The 18,973-nt window shown below is 41.2% G+C and overlaps 1 protein-coding gene across 1 annotated transcript in view; it reads right to left on the bottom strand.

Moving 5' to 3' along the window:
• Positions 1-18,973, bottom strand: part of LOC109911144 (laminin subunit gamma-1-like) — a 65,924-nt gene that overhangs the window by 6,049 nt on the left and 40,902 nt on the right. The window contains exons 15-21 of the mRNA XM_020510410.2: positions 17,988-18,064; positions 17,727-17,864; positions 14,259-14,403; positions 12,268-12,417; positions 9,925-10,039; positions 8,573-8,772; positions 4,557-4,715 (exon numbers count right to left, since the gene is read on the bottom strand). Coding sequence (XP_020365999.2) covers positions 4,557-4,715; positions 8,573-8,772; positions 9,925-10,039; positions 12,268-12,417; positions 14,259-14,403; positions 17,727-17,864; positions 17,988-18,064 — 984 coding nt within the window. The remainder of the gene's footprint in view (positions 1-4,556; positions 4,716-8,572; positions 8,773-9,924; positions 10,040-12,267; positions 12,418-14,258; positions 14,404-17,726; positions 17,865-17,987; positions 18,065-18,973) is intronic.

Below are 18,973 nucleotides of genomic sequence, written 5' to 3'. Positions count from 1 at the left end.
TAAAACAGTTCCGAATTTGATCAGATGGCCTGTTCTGTTCCATGGGAATGATGAGTGTGATGTTAGCACAATGGGGTTTATGGAAAGAAAGCTAAACTTTGCTTCCTGCTCTTAACCAATATCTGCTACCCACTCCAAATAAAAACCGAGAAAAGCAAAGATCGAGCCAGGTTTCACCATCCAATGTTAAAAATCCTGTGAATAGTTACTGTTTAGTGTCATACATGAACATTGACGTAATAGCGAATGCCATGTGTTACAGAATAATCCTCCCATAAAAACCTTCACCTTAATTCCATCAAAAGGGAAATGTGGGAAATTAAAGAGGTAATTCCAAGGCCTGGGTGCACAAAAATGAAGCTGACATTCCAAAGTAGAACTGAGGGAAGATCAGAGGTGCTGTCTTTGATTGATACAGCGCACTGTCCAGATGGATGTAAAAGAACCCATGACACTATTTCACAGAGAAGCAGGGGAGTTATCCCAGTGTCCTTGCTAATATCTATTCCTCAATCAACACCACAGCACATAGACTATCTGGTCATTATCCCATTATTAGCCACATTCAGATTTTGAAAGATATTGATGAATAGAGATGTTAGACTGTAATGCCGAGAGAGAAGAAAACAGAAGCAAGACTAAAATGAATAATAAATACTTTGTATTGGTGTTTACTAAAGAAGAGGATGATAATGAAACATTAATAGATGCAGTAGATGGATGGTGGTGGTGAAAGCGGTAGGCAGATGTGCTGGAATCACTGGCCATGCCCACAGTGAGTGGGCCATCTGGGCCAGATAAATTTCATCCCAGGTTACTAGTTGCATAGAGGAGATGGAGATAATGAAGGGCCTTGCCACAATTTTACAATCTTCCTTAGATAGCAAGAAAGTACCAGAGGGTTGGAAAGCAGCAAATGTAACACCAATGTTCAAAAACCATGTTAGGTCACTCTAAAATAATCCAAACTGCTGAGTTTAACATCCTGATGTCATAAATAGGGAAAATGCTTGAGTTCAATATAAAAGAATTAATAGCTAACCACTAGGAAAACTTTGGCAGAATCATTTAAAGTCAGCGTGGATTTACAAAAGGGAAATAATGCTTGAAAATTCATTTGAGGTATTCTTTGAGGATGTCACTGGTGGAGTTGATGAAGACAAGTGTGGATTCGGACTTTCAGAAGTCTTTTGACAATGTTTCACGTAAGAGATTAGTGTGTAAAATTAAAGCACATGGAATTGGAGGTAGTTTATTGAGATGGATAGAAAACTGGTTGGCAGACAGAAAACAAAGAGTAGGAGTAAATGAGTCTTTTGCCAAATGGCAGGCGATGACTAGTGGGGTACTGTAAGGATCAGTGCTAGGACCCCAGCTATTCATAAACTAACTTGTGATTTAGATGAGGGAACTAAATGTAATATCTCCAATTTACAGATGACACAAAGCCTGGTGACAGAATGGGCTGTGAAGAGGAGCAGAGATGCTTTGGTGTGGTTTGCACAGGCCGAGTGAATGGGAAAAGCATGGGAGATGAAGTGAAATGTGGGTAGATTATTAGTTGAATGTCTATAAATTGAGAGAGGGGAGTGTGCAACAAGACCTGAGTGTCCTCATGCACAAGTTGCTGAAGTAAGTATGCAGGTGCAGCAAGCAGTCAAGAAGACAAATGGCATGTTGGCCTTCATTCGGAGAAGATTTAAGTATAGGAGCAGTGGTGCCTTGCTGCAATGATATAGGGTCTTTTGTGCAGTTTTTGTCTCCTTATCTGAGGAAGGATGTTCTTGCTACAGAGTGAGTGCAGTGAAGGTTTACCTGACTGATTCCTGGGATGGCAGGACTGATTGAATTGTTTAGGATTTTATTTGCTGGAGTTCAGAAGGATGAGGGGGGAATCTCATACAAACATAAAATTCTAGACAATTAGGCAGGTTAGAACCAGGACGAATGTTCCTGATGGCAGGGGAGTCTACATGAGGGTTCAACAGTCGAAGGATATAGGGTAAACGATTCAGAACTGAATGAGGAGAAATTTCTTCACCTAGAGAGTGGTGAGCTTGTGGAATTCGTCACCACAGAAAGTGGCTGAGGCCAAACATTGAACGTTTTTCAAGAAGGAGTTGGAAGTAACACTTGGGGATAAAGCTATTTAAGGATATGGGGGAGAAACAGGAGCCCACTATTAAGCTGGGTGTGCACAGCAGGATTAAAGGGCCAAATGGCCTGCTCCAGCTCTGATTTTCTATGTTTCTATTTCTATGCTTCCACGGTGGGAAGGTTTTAGTGACAAAAACCAGGGAAACATTAACAGACATTTAGCCTGAATTGTTGCACAGGTGGTGAGGGTGAAAATGGTGCTAGAAGTATGATTCTGAAAATCCCCTCTACCCCCACACCACCACACCCAGTCCCTGCCATTCTCACAGAGAAGAATGAGGATGGGTTGTCATTTACACATTCATAGTTCATGGAGTTCACTTTGGACTGCACATGTTAAACAGTGCCTCCCTTTGATTACATCTGGTTTTTGCTGGTGGGGTGTGCAAAATATGACTTGTACACTTTAGATCTGATAGAAGAAGGTATAAAATTAATAAAGTCTTTAGAGGGATAGGGTATCTCTTTCTGGGAAATAAGGTACCTCTATGATCCCAGAACACCTTTTGGAGAGGTCAAATGACCTTTGGGATTGTTAAAGGTCGTCATGAAATTATATAGAACTGGATAAATTTATTAAAACAATGGAGCTGTCAAAAGAGTTGTCAAGGCACTTAAAGCTCCAGTCCTTCAAATATTTGAAGAAACATCTGGATGTTTAAAAAAAAATGGTCATTGCTGTGTCACTCTATCAATTGAAATAGGCTTGGAATTTTAGTCTTGCATGACAGATATTGCAATTATTACCCTGTGAATTTGTAGTTTTATTGAAAATGTCAAACGCTTGTGAAGTCTTTGAAATGCAACTGTGAATACAGATGTTTGTTTGTTACATTATTAAGTATTTGAAGGAAGTTAATGCAGTAAGTATGTTTTTATAAACTTAGCTTTTTTTTTAAACAGTGAATTCACCAAAAGATACTGAGTACATTTAATTAATCTCAAACTGGACCATGACATCTGCCCATGTCTTGATATTGGATGGGTTGGGATGGAGGGTGTAAAGGAAAAGGTAGTGTGTGAGGGGGCAGCATGGGGTGTTATAATTCAGCACTAAATTGCTATAGGAGTTGTAAAGGCCATGGGTTGGATAGCAGGGGCATAGGCTGGTTGGGATGGTACAGGAAGCCACGAGGGGTGAGTGAAGGCATGATGTGAGTTGTTAACCTTGACTAATTGACTTTTTAAAGGACTATATAAAGTTGCTCTTGTTGTGATCTGTTTTGTCAACATTTCAATGATTTTGGATAAAATTAAGATCTGGGAAGTGCTTGAAACTTCTGACATTGTTGCATTAAAAGTTCTGTCTGATTGACATTTTAATAGGAATAAAGGAAAATAGCTTTTGTTTTTCAAAAGAAAATTGGGTAATGTGAGTTCTTTTTTCTCTTAGCAAGGCCACATATGCTATTGTTACCATATAACTCATTGGTTATTGTCTTATACGTTATTGTACAAATGATGTATGGGCATAGCTTGGCATATACATTATGTAGGGCCTTAGTGTGTGGGTGAGGTTATATGAGGAGTGAAGCTGGAGGATCTAACATCTTGTAAAACAGCTAGAATGAAAACCAGGGCACCGAAGATATGCTGACAGTCCACCTCATCATTTGCCTGTCCTGTGATCACCACTACGCTGGCTTCTGGATTGGTAGACCTGATTTCATCCTTTACATGATAGCCATCTTCAGCCCAGATCAATATTTGTATATATTGTATGTATTTTACCAAGAGGCATTTTTCACAACTTGAGTTACCCGCCCTGGTAGCCAAAATCTAGTCCTATGACTGTAATCCACAAGAGGGAGCATTAAAAAGAAAGTCTTCAGCTTCAAAAGATAGACCAAATAGGACTAACAGGATTACCGACATGTGCCACCATGTAACACAAAGCAGGTAGAGCCGGTTCCCTGCCCTTACTCTTAGATAACAGAAGTAAATTCTTTTATAGTTATTCTTACTTTCTGGTTTCGATTTTGATATCTTTGCTCCAGTAACTGCTACTCCAGAACCTTAAAATTTTTTATCTATCACACCTTGGTCTCTTCAGCAGGCTGGATACATAATTTGCACTCCTTGCTTTCACAAACTTCCAAAACTACTGCACTTCAGAACAAAGTAAATATTTATATTTCCTGTAAAGCAAACCCATTGCTTTTGCAACCCAATAATTCCCTTCTAATAGTTCGGTGCTAAAATAGAAAAACTTACAGAGTTGTGAATGTTATATTGTCCTTTCCTGGAGTTACATATCTCCCTTTCTTTGGCAGAAACCAATGACTGCCCCACAAGTCAACAATTGGGCAAATTACAGCAAGTATATTTTTAGTGGCACCATAGAAAGAAAAACAAACCTTTTGGTAAATTAGAGTAAATAGCACTAAAAAAGATCTCACCATCTCTGCCATCGCGGTATCTCCATGCACTGATCTCTGTTTGTTCTCCATGTCTGTCTGCACACGTCCTAGCTGCTCAAACACATCTTGCACATCTCCATCCAGTAGTCCAACATCAGTTAGTGTCTTATCTGTGTCATCTAAAGATTTCATAGCCCTCTGTTAATAGAATTGGAACAAGAGCACAAGGTCATGCTGAAGTTTATTGCCAACATAAAAATTAGAAATGCTGTTGGACAAAAATTTATTCAGGCTGCAACAAGTGATAATATAAAGCACAGTGACCCATTCAACAAGACTTTGCAGTGATAAATTATACTGTGCAGAAGAAATGAAAATTAATACCTTATTACTGTTTACATTTGTAGCAGATATAATTGCTTTGTTTACTCATTTTTCGAAAAATACAGCTGAATAAGTATATGCTAAGGGAATAAACAGGAATTTAAAGTTAAGTCATAGACAGAAATGGTTACATATTTTAAGGAGCATGATGGTTCTTGTGCTGCTTTAACCTTGGAACTGTCATCTATGAAATACAACTAGCTAAGATTGAGTAATACAGATTGTAGGTTGGTTTGACATCCTGAAGTTTTGCCAGATTACTTTCAGTTGCAAGGGAGATATTAAAAGAAAATCCTGTCTGCTGAAGGAGGTGATTTATGCTGAGAAAGAATTACACAAGGCTAGATGATGAGTATGGCAGTCAAATCGACTGTGAGTGATAGTTCCTTATGCTGTCTTCACCCAATATCCAACATGAAACTTTCTATCAGAGTGAACTTGCCTTCCAGCAATTGAAGGATCAGAGATAGTGCTGGTATAATGACAATCTCACTGGAACTGTAATCCAAATGTCCAGGATATTGGTTCAAATCTCACCACAGTGGGTCAGCTGGTGGAATTTAAGTTCAACTATTAAATATGGATTTTTTTCTCTCTATGATGGGATATTGGCATTCCTGGCAAAGAATCCTGGGATCTGTTGCAAATTCCCCAACTACCCTTGAACTTTCATACTACATTGCTGCGTTTGGAGTCATACCAAGCAAGAATGGCAACTTTGATTCTCTTAAGGATAGCAGTGTACCAGAGGGGCTTTTAAAGCAATCAAATCTTCTTGATGTTCCAGTTCTGAAGAAGACTCATACTGGACTCAAAACGTTAACTCTGTTTCTCTCTCCACAGATGCTGCCAGACCTGATGAGTTTCTCTAGCATTCTTTGTGGCTGACTCTGAACTGCCCTCTGAAATAGCCCAGTAAATCACTGAGTTGTATCAAACTGTTATTAAGTCTAAAGAAAGGAATTAGACTGAATGGATACCCAGGCATTGACCTAGGCACTGGAAATAACAACAATTAATGCATCCCTGTCAACCCTGCAAAGTCTACCTTACTACTCTCTAGGAGCTTGTGCCAAAATTGGGGAAGTTTCACACAAGCTAAACATGCCTCAACTTGACACAGACATATTCCTAGATCATATCTTAAAGACAATGTCACAGACAACTCGGTCACAGTGTTTGAGTATGTCCCATCCCACCAGTAAATCAGACTCAGACACAATGGGGTACAGGTTGTTGACTTTCCTACCGACCTGGCTTGTTTTCATTCAGACGTTTCGTCACCATGCTAGGTAACATCATCAGCGAGGCCTCCATTGAAGCGATGTTGTTCTAATCCGCTTGAAATTTATACCGACTGGTCTGTTATGGCGAATAGTGTCATTTCTGGTTTTTGTTCTGTGTGGGGTTGTATACGGAAATGACACTACTCACCATAACAGACCGGACAGTATAAATTCCAAACGGAGTAGAATAACATCGCTTCATCGGAGGCTCCACTGATGATGTCACCTAGCATGGTGACAAAACATCTGAACAAAAACAGGCCAGCTCAGCGAGCAAGTCAACAACCTCACCCACAACCCAAGCTACAGATCTTTGCTAAAACCTTAAACAATGGTGTACCGTTAGGAGAAAGTTGGCACAGGAGTCCTTGACATTGACTCTAGACATTATGAAATCTCATAACATCAGGTCAGACATTGACAAGAAAATGTCCGACTGAATTACCACTTCATGCCCCACCCTCCCATAGCCAATGAAACAGTAGACCTCCACATTGAACATCAACTGGAAGAGGCACTGAGGATGAAAAGGGCACAGGACATACTCTGGGTGGGAGATTTCAATGTCCATCACATTCAAGTTTGATGAGCTTAATGCATTTCAGCAACTAAATGTCAAATTAGGAGAAAGTGACAGATCAGATCTCCAAAGAGCTATCAAAATTCTGAAGAGCAAGAAATTTGGGATCAAAGAGACACCAGCAGCTCAGTGAAACATATCAAAAATCACCATATTAGCACAGCTCACAGACCCATTGTACAAGATCTGGACTTTAGAGGATACCCCAGATGATCGGAGTTAAGGAGTAATAGCTAATCTGCCTAAGCAAAGAAACCTCAGCAACTTCAACAACTGGAGGGGCGTAGCCCTGCTCTCAGCACCCGGCATGGTCTTCATCACTCTGCTACTCAACAGATTGGAAGCCAAAGTAGATGGTCCCATTCCTGAAGAATAGGCAGCTTTCTGGAGTGGTAGGTCATGCTGTGAGCAGGTCTTTATGCTCAGAAACATCATGCAGTAGAGCCACTTGTTCATAAATTTAATGATTTCAAGAAGCCTTTTGATAGTATCCATTGGTAGTCACTCTGGTACATCACAAGACAGTTTTCAACTCTGGAGCACTACATTAACATCTTCAAAGCCTTATACCATGACTCCAGTTGCTGCATCGAGACCAGCACTGGCACTATGGACACCTTTAACATCATCACCGGAATACAGCAAGACTGCATACTCTGAGATAGTAAGAACTGCCTATGCTGGAATCAGAGATAACACAGTGTGGAGCTGGAGGAACACAGCAGGCCAGGCAGCATCAGCATACTGTATTGGTTTTTGATTTCATCATGAAGAAAACAATAGTGGGTGCTGATGTTGGCATCCCACAGCAATGGATAGACCTGGATTTGACAGACAAAATGGCTTTGCTGTTGCAGAATCATGTGCGCAGCAAAACACAATCCCAGGTCATGAGCAATGTCAAGGCTGGTCTCCTCATCTGCTGTGAGAAGACCAAGATGAGGATGATTGGATGGTAACAAGGCACATCCCCCTCACCCCATTACCATCAAGTAACAGAAACCTGAGGGTGTCACTCACTTCCCCTCCTTGGAAGTAACCTCCTCAGGGAGGATAATGTACTGATTGATACAAATACAAGGTTCAGCAAAGTAGTATTAGTCTCCCAGTGACTCCACAGGATGTCATCCAAAAACAACAAAGTGGCCTCAAAGCTGTGACTCTCTAAGTCCATTGGAATACCAACTGCAGCCTATGTCACTAAGGCATGGAAGAGAACAGTAAAGGTGCCACGTGTGTGGGATGTCTCTCAACAGTGTTACCAGTACACGGTCATGAGCAGCACTAGAAGAGAAAAGATGGCCAATGAAGAAGTGTTAGAGAGGGCTGGTCAGAGGCACTGACAGAATGTTGAAACAGAGAGATGACTAGGGCTGGGAGGATGTGTATCTTGTCTCCCAGACATACAGCCCTGCCAGAGTGGTAGTGGGATAAACGCTACCAGATAGGAAAAGAAGATGAGCCTAACAAAGAAAAACTGGTGAAGTGCATTCAATGAAGATCTTCAAGAACAGAACACCATATGGAATGCAGCAAAAGAGACATTTAAATGATAAAACTGATGGCAGCTGGTGAAATGGTTGGATGACTTTTGTAATCAATAGTATATTCATTGTTCCTTTTGCATTTTTGAAGATTTCCATGAAAGCTGACAACAACCAAAAGACTCAACAAGGAGTCAACCAATCATGGACTCAAGATCACACAAAGAAACAAAAAGTTGCAAAGCAAATTGATGGCTAAATTTGCTAATTTTTGACTTCATGCTGCTTATAGAGTTGAAAATGAATTTTAAAAAATTGTACCTTCAGAACATCAGCAGCAATAACATTTGCTTCGCTTGCTTTCCTCTTTGCCTCATTGGCAGTTGTTCCTGCATTTCCCAGTTGATTCTCAGCCTGGTTAGTTTTCGCATTGGCACCATCAATGGTCTTGATGATATCAGGTATTTTATTCAAAGCATTTTCAGCAGCTGTTTTATTGCTGATCACTCTTGTGTTAAAATCTGCAGTATCAAACCAAACAGCATCTAATGAGATTGGAATAGTTCACATCATCACACTTAATAAGAACATTCTTCAGATCTAGTTCAATATTTTACTCAAACAAAAAGAGTCACAAGCAATGATACTCATTGAGATTAAATACTCAATCTTTCCCCTGCTCATCTTGTTTTCTTTTGATAAATTACTTATTTCTGATTTATTTTCATTCATTGCGAGATTTAAGACGCTAGCTTTGGAGAATGGAACATTTTCCAAGCCATGCATCTAATGTCAGCATCGAGCGAACGCACACTATATGTGGCAAAGGTCCATTAGTAATGTATCTTCAGCCCAAATCTCAAAGACACTTCCTACCAAAAATTTTCACTGCCCAGAATACCCATTATGTGAAAATACTGAAATTGCAGAATGAGAAAAAAATAGGGGCCAAGAAAACCATTTATTCCATATTGCTACAAATGGAAAATATCGTTATGAGTATATGAGTAACAGAAACTATCAGACTACAATAGCTTTCTCTTTTCCTTTCACTTGGAAAGTATGGTCCACTTCACACCTGCTGACAGACTTACACACTTTGGGGTCAGTTGGAGTATCAATTTCTATCCTCATTGTTCTCAGTCTCAAACTTCCAAGACTGCTAGCCAAGAGACAGTGACAGGGATTTTAACGTGACACTTGTATCTGTAAAGTGGGCATGAATATGAAGATATTTCAGGGGAGGGGAAGGTGTGTGGTGTTGTGGGGATGTGGTGGCCTCTTGAATTATATCTTTGGAATGAATTCTTCAACTACTCTCTATCGGAAAATGTGTACAATTGTAGCTTAAGACAATTTGTTTTCTTGTTCTCTCAAGGAGACTCAGGATTCTTTCTGGATTTGCTACTTTTTTATATATATAATCAACAATAACCATGATATTTATATTGTCATGAACATAAGGCTTTTACATATAGACAGTCACATTTTGAATGGAGGCAAATCTGTTCTTTATATTTTGAGACAACTAGGAAATACTTTACAAGAGAAAAACAAGGAATGATGGCTAATTAAATGGCTGACGTAACACACATAGTAATCTTTTCATGTGGATGAAACAGTTGTTATCCAAATACAATTTTATTCTAAAATTATTAAGGCCGGTTACATACCTCTTAAGTTAGCTAAGATACGATCAAATTGCTCCAATGCGGATGTGCCCTTTTTAACAGCATCTTCAGCCAGGTATTTAGCAGCATTCGCTCTGGCATGTAACAAGTCAGCAGCCTACAGTGAGAAGAAATTTGTCAACTTTATACAAACAGACAGTAAAAAGTAAACTTATCTGCATGCTTGAGAGAGGATTAAGCTTCAGTAGATGTCAAGGCAAAAGTACAGAACAGCAATATGGAAATGAAGGTCAGAGACTGGCAGAAAGGGGAAACAAGAATAAACCTAAGATTATAGCAGACTAGATGTTACAATGATAGCAAAAAGACAAAACTAGAGGCTTTGTATCTGAATGTGCACGTCATTCTTGACAAAGTAAATTAATTGATAACACATATTGAGACGAATAAATATGATCCAATGTGGCTGCACGATGACAAGGATTAGATCCTGAATGTTGAAAGTTATATGATAATGATCAAGGTTAGGAAGCCAGGTCAAGGTTGGGGGGGAGAGCACAGTTAATTAAGGGTAGCATTGGTGCAACAGTTAGAGATCGCCTTGGTTCAGAAGAACAGGATATAAAATTGGTTTGTGCGATCTAACAGGGCTAAACAGGGCAGATGCAGGAAGGAAATTCCCAATGACAGTGAAGTTCCAGAACAGTCTAAGGTTACAGGCTAAACCATTCAGGACTGAGATGAGGAGACATTTCTTCACCAAGAGAGTAGTGAGCCTGTGGAATTCACCACTACAGAAAGCAGTCAAGACCAAAACATTGTATGATTTCAAGAAGGAGTTGTATATCGCATCTGGGGCTAAAGGGATCAAAGGATAAGGGGGAAAAGCAGGAACAGGCTATTGAGTTGGATGATCAGTCATAATCATAATGAATGGCAGAACAAAGGCCCAAATCATCTCCTCCTGCTCCTGTTTTCTTTGTTTTTATGTGAAGATGAGGAACAGTAAGGAAAAGAAGAGACAAGTGGATATGGTCTACAAACCGCTTAACAGTAACGACTCATCTGAGTGAATTCTACATCCAAGTTGACAGGGAGAAAAGTGAGTCTAAGACTAGTATTTAAATTTAGACAAAGTCAATTATGTGGGCATGAAAACTCAGCTAGGTGAAGTGAACTGGAATGCTAGGTTAGGGGATAGATCAATTCATAAGCGGTAGTGTAATGGTAATGTCCATAGACTAGCAATCCAGAACTCCAGGCTAATATTCTGGGAAAATGGTTTTGAATCCCATCATGTTAAACAGTGAAATTTCAATTCAATAAACATCTGGAATAAAAGGCTAGCCTAATGATGGCAATTGTTGTAAAAGCCCATCTGGTTCACTAATGTCCTTTAGGGATGTAAATCTACCACACTTACCTAGCCTGGCCTACATAAGGAGGAGTGGCGCTGTTAATTCAGGATTGGTGTAATAGTTTGAGATGAGCTTGGTCCAGGAGATCAGGGTGTACAATTGTTTTGGTGATGATGAGGAATAGTAGTGGAAAGATGTCATTAGTGGGTGTGATCTGCAATCCTGCTATCAATGTAGGATGAAGTTTGTGAGAAGAAATGTTGGGTGCTTGTGATAAATGGACTGCAATGTGGTTGACTCTAAACTACAATAAATTCTGGGCAAGGCAGCAAAACTACATCCATGGATGAATAAAGAACCAGAAATGTATATTGGGGATTTGGGCTTGGTGATCAATATGATCTGAGATCTATCGTTAATGTCAATGATCCACTGCCCACCGTATCCAAATTTTGCCTATCAGCTTCCAAGAGCAAAGCTTTAAGCATGAGTGCAAATTTACTAGCTACACCCTTTAATATTCCATATTTCAGTTCTATAATTGACAGGCATGTGCAGAAATGGGACATTCAGTATAACCATTACAACAAGTTCGATTGAGTAAGACTATAGCTGGTGTGAGAAACTGCCAACAACTTGAGTTTGCAAAGATAACCTGGTAGTCAAGCAGAGTTTTAGTTCTAATCTTTTATCGTGGCTAATCTAACAAAAGACTTACCGCTGTTTAAATAGAATATTTTATTATTTCAATGTTAATAGCTCATGACCTACAAGAATATTATTACTGCAATTTACCTCATGAACATGAACACACTATTAACAGCTTTTGTACCTTTAATCTTGGTGAGGGAAACCAGCTACACAGCAGAGCACAGGTTTTATCACAATATCATCTCATACAGAACAGCACAACCTTTATTTTTTGAACAGTGACATGGTTCTCTGATCAGAGTGAGCAATAATCACACATTAAACAATCTTCCAGAGTAAATGCTTTCACTTAACAGCATTGTGGTGAAGAGCTTACCCTTTGCTCTATTTCTCCATTGTCTAAAATTTTCCTGACGTCTCTCTGGAAGTCCATCACATTATTCTTCAATCTTTCGTACAATTCAAGTTTTCCATTCAGCTCAAGACCGATGGCACTTTCTTTGAGTTGGAGTTCATTTGCTTCAGCCTGAGGGGTATAAACAGAGATAAACTTTGCACTTTGATTTCTCCAGCAAACCTCAGAATGTTCATTATTATACATTTAAACGTCATCTCTAGCTGTTCTGTATTTATTCCCAATTTCACAACTACTCTCGGCCATCTGGGCTCACCTCACAAAGCAAGACAAGATGGAGAGGATGAAAGAACCTTCATGAATTCATAGAATCCCTACAGTGTGGAAGCAGGCCATTTGGCCCATCAAGTCCACTCTACCCCTCCGAACAGCATCCCACCCAATCCCTGTAATTCCCATGACTAATCCACCTAGCCTGCACAGAGGAAACCCACAAAGACACAGGGAGAATGTGCAAACTCCACACAGATGGTTGCCCAAGGGTGGAGTTGAATCCAGGTCCCTGGTGCTGTGAGGCAGCAGTGCTGACCACTGTGCCGTCCCTGATGGTTACCACATTTTTGTAGTTACTTGGAAATACAAGGTTTCAATATACACTGAGATTGTATAAGACGTTGGTGAGGCTTCTTTGAGAGTACTGCGTGCAGTGCTGGTCATCCTGTTATAGGAAAGATATTATTAAACTGGAGAAGGTTCAGAAAAGAATTACCGGATGTTGCTGGGAATGGAGGGTTTGAATTTTAAAAATAAGCTGGATAGGCTGAGACTTTTTCCGCTGGAGTGTAGGAGGTTGAAGGGTGACTGTATAGAGGTTTATAAAATCATGAGGAGCATAAATAAGGTGAATAGCAAAGGTCTTTTGCCTAAGGTGGGGGAGTTCAAAACGAGGGGGTGTATTTTTAAGGTGATTTAAGATTTAAAAAGGACATGAGGGGCCACTTTTTTATGCAAAATGGTTAGCATATGGAATGAATTGGCAGATGAAGAAGTGGATGAAGGTACAGTTACAACATTTAAAAGTCATTTGGATGAGTACATGAATAGGAAAGGTTTGGAGGCATATGGGCCAAATGCAGGCAGGTGAAACTGGTTTAATTTGGGAACATTGTCAGTGTGGACTAGTTGGACCCCCAAAAGGTCTGTTTCCATTCTGTATGGCTCTATGACTCTAAGATTCACTGCACATCCATGCAGTGACCCTAATATTGAGAGGGGGAAAGTCAAAGTTTAAATAGGTTCATAATTCTAAATATGTCAATTCAATGGACTTGCTTTTAAATGAATTACAAATAATAGGAACTTTTATGAAGGCACTAGCTCCTGCAAGTTCCTCTTGCCCATTGTAAAAGAAGTGAGTGTCTTTCCCCATCTGAAGCTGGAGAGTAGGTTACTCATCCATTAAGGTGGGTCAGCTGGGTCTGATACTGTCCTTGCCAGACAATCATATATCTATTTTAATTAATTATATAGTCATCAACCATGAGAAACAAATTTCTTTTAATGCACTCTAGTCTAGAGAAACTGAAGCCAATTGTAGCATCTCACATATACTTCATGTGAGTTCAGCTAATGCAGCATAAGCTGTGAGGTTACATCTGAAATTTGCTTAACTGATGGTTATGAATTTATATCACATTGAGCAGTACACTGACTTAATGAGCCATTTCAATAGTAACAGAGACCCAAGAACCCCCATCTTAGTTCTATGTAAGGAATTAAGTTCACAATCATTGTTGACAAATGGCTATGTAATTATCATAATAGAGAAATTATGGATATATCTTTTCATTTGCCTTCCAGTATCTTCCCTATTGCTTCCAAAGTTAATTGGTGCCTCTTTGGTTTGAGATGAAAGGTTTCATCGGTTTAAGCAGCCGCATAAAATCATAGAACTAATTCTCAGGATAGATCACCTTCCACTTCCAATAAACAGACTTGCAAATATTACTTACCTCAAGGACATCTATATCAATTGTAGGGAGGTTGTTCAGTTCATTGTAAATCCGCTGAGCCCTCTCACTAACTTTCTGCGCTTTTGCGGTTATTCTGTTTGCTTGTTCATCTAGTTCATCTGCCAGGTCACTGATTTGTTTAGACCTAACAAAACAGGATTTCTTACAGTCATGCTAATAAAATGTACATGCAGTGGAGCTTAATTATATCTTTATACAAAGCATTGCCCCATTAAATAACCTACTAATACATTAATTTAAATTCCACTATTTCTTGGATGATTTAACGAGACAGCTTTCCTTTTCCTGGTTGCATTAGACTTGTCTTCACTCTTCTACTCAGGCCTTCCTGTGTCATATTGTGTTACATCTTGAACTCTATTCACCATCTACAAATTTTCCAAAGTGGATCGAGGCTCTCTCCACTGCCAGACAAATGTACAACTGCACTGTTTATAGTACTTTTGCCGATAGAGAAACAATTGCGGCTGCTCCTTCCTTAACAATGTTAAATAATTGGCATATTGCTTTATGGTTCCAAATGGATTAGAAGACAGCATGGAATACTTAACAGAACAATCAACACATGTTCCATTGGTGATGAACAACATTCAACATATCAGAGTTAAAAAATCAAGCATATGCTGCTTGTCTCAGTGTTCTGTGTGTTTGGATTAGAATCCATTAGTGCATCGTAAGTGCTGTGCTCTTCTTACAATCCACAAACAGAACTGTCCTGGCAGACCCAAAATTTCAGCATGCTCCTGTTTTGTGCTCCTATATCTTATGTTCTTATGAACTTATTTCTTCCTATCAGGACTCTATTTTATCATCTCTTCTTAAATCACTCTCCACTTATATTCATGATCCTTTTGGTGCGTTATGTCTGTTCTACAAATGTCAGTTTTCTGGCCATAGTCACCTCCTCTTTACTATAGATGTACAATCCCTCTACACGTCCGCTCCCCATCAGGATGGTCTGAAGGCTGTCTGCTTCTTCCTTGAAAAGAGGCCTGCACAGTCTCTATGCACCTCCTTCACCTTGTTGAACTCATTCTCACTTTGAACAACTTCTCGTTAAATTCATCTCATTTTCTCCAAGTCAAAGGTGTCACAATGGGTATCCATCTGCAGGGTCCCCAGTTATGCCTGTCTGTTTGTGGTGTATTTGTTGTTCAGGTCCTACTTGGGTTCCCACCTACAATGCTTTCCCTGATACATCGATGATTTCTTTGAAACTGCTTCCTGCTTTCATCCAGAATTGGAAAAATTAATCAGTTTTACTTTCAATCTCCATCCTTCTCTCACCTTCATCTGGTCCATCTCTGACTCTTCCCTTCCTTTCTTTGACTTCACTGTTTCCCATTTCTGGCGATAGGCTGTTCACTGATACTATTTCAAAGCACACTGACTCCCACAATTACCTCATTATTTCTCCTCACATACTGCTTCCTGCAAGGATTCCATTCCATTCTCCCAGTTTCTCCATCTCTGTCATATCTGTTCTGATGTTTCCACCTTCCATTACCTTTCTCCTCAATGGGGGATTACCCCTCCCATTGAGGTTGATAGGGCCTTCAGCTGCCTCTGACCCATTTCCCACACTTCTGCCCTCAGCCCTTCCCAGAACAAGGATAGGGTTCCCCTTGCCCTCACTTTTCACTCCACTAGTCTCGTATTCAAAGGATCATCGTGCACCATTTCACCACCTCCAGCAGGATGCGACCACCAAACACATAGAACATAGAACAGTACAGCATAGTACATCACAGTACAGGCCCTTCGGCCCTCGATGTTGTGCTGACCTATTATCCTACTAAGATCAAACTTACCTGCAGAGCCTACATTTTATTAACATCTTCCCCTCCCCTCCACTGTCAGCATTCTTCAAGGACTGTTCTCTCTGTAACCCACACTGGTCCACTCCTCAATTGCTCCTAATGCTTCCTCACTATCCCCAGGGCACCTTCCTATGAAATTGAAGAAGGTGTACCATTGCCCATTCACCTCTTCCCTCCTCGCTGCCCAGGACACCAAACATTTTTTCCCCTTCACTCTGAATTCTACAGTGACCATTCCATCTGGGACACTCTGGCCTAGTGTTCCATCACTCCTAGCACTCACTCAAACACCCATGGCACCTTCCTATGCATTCACAGAAGGTATAACACTTGCCCATTCACATCCTCCCTCCTTGCTGTCCGAACACACTTTCCAGGTGAAGCAATGTTTCACTTGTACTTCTTTCAACCTCGTCTACTGCATTCACTGTCCACAATGCGGTCTCCTTCACAGTGATGTTGCCAAACTTAGACAGGGTGACCACTTTGTGGAACATTTCCACTCTGTCTGTGGGAATGGCCCTGACTTTCCAGTTCCTTGCAGTTTCAATAAACATCTTGCACTCATACTGATATTTCTGTCCTGGGTCAGCTACAATGTTCCAATGAAGCATGACACAAGCTCACTTCATTTTCTGCTTAAGCACTTGCATCCTCGAGGTCTCAATATTGAATTGCTTAATCTCAGAGCCTGGCCACATGACGTCTGTTTTCTATTTTTCTTATATTCTCTTCCCCTTCATTCAACTCACCCTCTTATTTTGTTTGTGTCTTTTTTACTTTGCTGTCAATAGAGAAAAAACGTTTTCTCCCTTTCACGCCTTAGTTTACTTCCATTTTACATCTCTTTTTCTCTTCCACCCCCATTAATAACCATTTTGTCTGTTGCACTGGGCTTCCACACTATCTGTTCCCTTTGCCCCTCCTCTGCCTCTGTCAAACATATCAAAACATAATTTTCCAACACTTTTCAGTTCTAAAAAAGGTCATGTTGAACTTGAAACATTAACTCTGTTTCTCTCAACACCTTCCGGTCGCGAACCATTTTAACTCCCCCTCCCACTCCCTGGGTGACATGTCCATCCTGGCCCTCCTCCAGTGTCACAATGACGCCACCCACAAACTGGAGGAGCAGCACTTTATATTCCGCCTTGGGAGCCTACAGTCCAATGGCCTAAACGTGGATTTTACCAGTTTCAAAATCTCCCCATCCCCGGCCTCATCCCACGACCAACCCTCCCTCTCATCTCCACCTCCTTGACCTGACACAACCTGTCCGTCGTCTCTCCCATCTATCCACCCCTCCCACCTCATTGACCAATCCCCGCCACTCCCTACCTGCAGTCACCTATTACCATCCCACCTACCTAGCCCAGCACCAACCGTCCTCTCTCTATTTACTCCAGAGCTCCCCTCCCCCTCCCCCATTTCTAAAGAAAGGTCCCAACCCAAAACGTCAACTTTCCTGCTCCTCTGTTTCTGCCTGGCTTGCTGTGTTCCTCCAGCTCCATACTGTATTATCTCTGACTCCAGCATCTGCAGTTCTTGCTACCTCTCTATTAAACAAGCATTCAGTATTCAAATTAATGTTCTTATATGTTTCACATCAAAATTCAGTCTCACTTACTGCTGATTTAGCAGGTTGATGGACTCCATGGTTTTCTGATCATCTTTGATTACTTGGGTAATTAATTCAAGGGCTTCAAACGCTGACTGGTTGGCAGTTTTGCTGAACTGTTCTATGTCATCTGCCTCTCTTACATGCCTGAATAAAACAAAGCAAGTGTGAAAATGTTCTTAACTTTTCCATGCTATAATGTTGTGAGATGAAACTAAGAATAGGAAAAGTGCTGGAGGGCAGCTTGCAAATAAAAGAAACCACTCTTACTTATCTGCTAGTCTTCGTGCCTCATCTGCTAGACCCACCAGGTTGTGGCCTCCAACAGGACCCGTAGGTAAAGACGGCTGCAAGAAATAACATTGCACTTGAATCAGAGATAGTAGGAACTGCAGATGCTGGAGAATCCGAGACAACAAGGTGCAGGGCTGGATGAACACAGCAGGCCAAGCAGCATCATAGGAGCAGAGAGGCTGACGTTTCGGGCCTAGACCCTTCATCAGAAAAGGGGGAGGGGAAGGGGGTTTTGAAATAAATAGGGAGAGAGTGGGAGGCGGATAGAAGAGGGATAGAGGAGAGGATAGGTGGAGAGGAAACAAACAGGTCGAAGAGGCGGGGATGGAGCCAGGAAAGGTGAGTGTAGGTAGGGAGTTAGGAAGGGGATAGGTCAGTCCAGGGAGGACGGACAGGTCAAGGGGGCGGGATGAGGTTGGTCGGTAGGAGATGGAGGTGCGGCTTGAGGTGGGAGGAGGGGATAGGTGGGAGGAAGAACAGGTTGGGAGGCGGGGACGAGCTGGGCTGGTTTTGGGATGCGGTAGGGGGAGGGGAGATTTTGAAGCTTGTGAAATCCACATTGATACCATTGGGCTGCAGGGTTCCCAAGCGGAATATGAGTTGCTGTTCCTGCAACCTTCGGGTGGCATCGTTGTGGCACTGCAGGAGGCCCAGGATGGACATGTCGTCTGAGGAATGGGAGGGGGAGTTGAAATGGTTCGCGACTGGGAGGTGCAGTTGTTTGTTGCGAACCGAGCGTAGGTGTTCTGCAAAGCGGTCCCCGAGTCTCCGCTTGGTTTCCCCGATGTAGAGGAAGCCACACCGGGTACAGCGGATGCAGTATACCACATTGGCAGATGTGCAGGTGAACATCTGCTTGATGTGGAAAGTCTTCTTGGGGCCTGGGATGGGGGTGAGGGAGGAGGTATGGGGGCAGGTGTAGCACTTCCTGCGGTTGCAGGGAAAAGTGCCGGGTGTGGTGG

The sequence above is a fragment of the Rhincodon typus genome, chromosome 10 (assembly GCF_021869965.1).
Source record: "Rhincodon typus isolate 14 chromosome 10, sRhiTyp1.1, whole genome shotgun sequence".
Taxonomy (NCBI): Eukaryota; Metazoa; Chordata; class Chondrichthyes; order Orectolobiformes; family Rhincodontidae; genus Rhincodon; species Rhincodon typus.
Note: the sequence above shows the minus strand (reverse complement) of the source record. Positions and strands in the feature narration are given on the sequence as shown.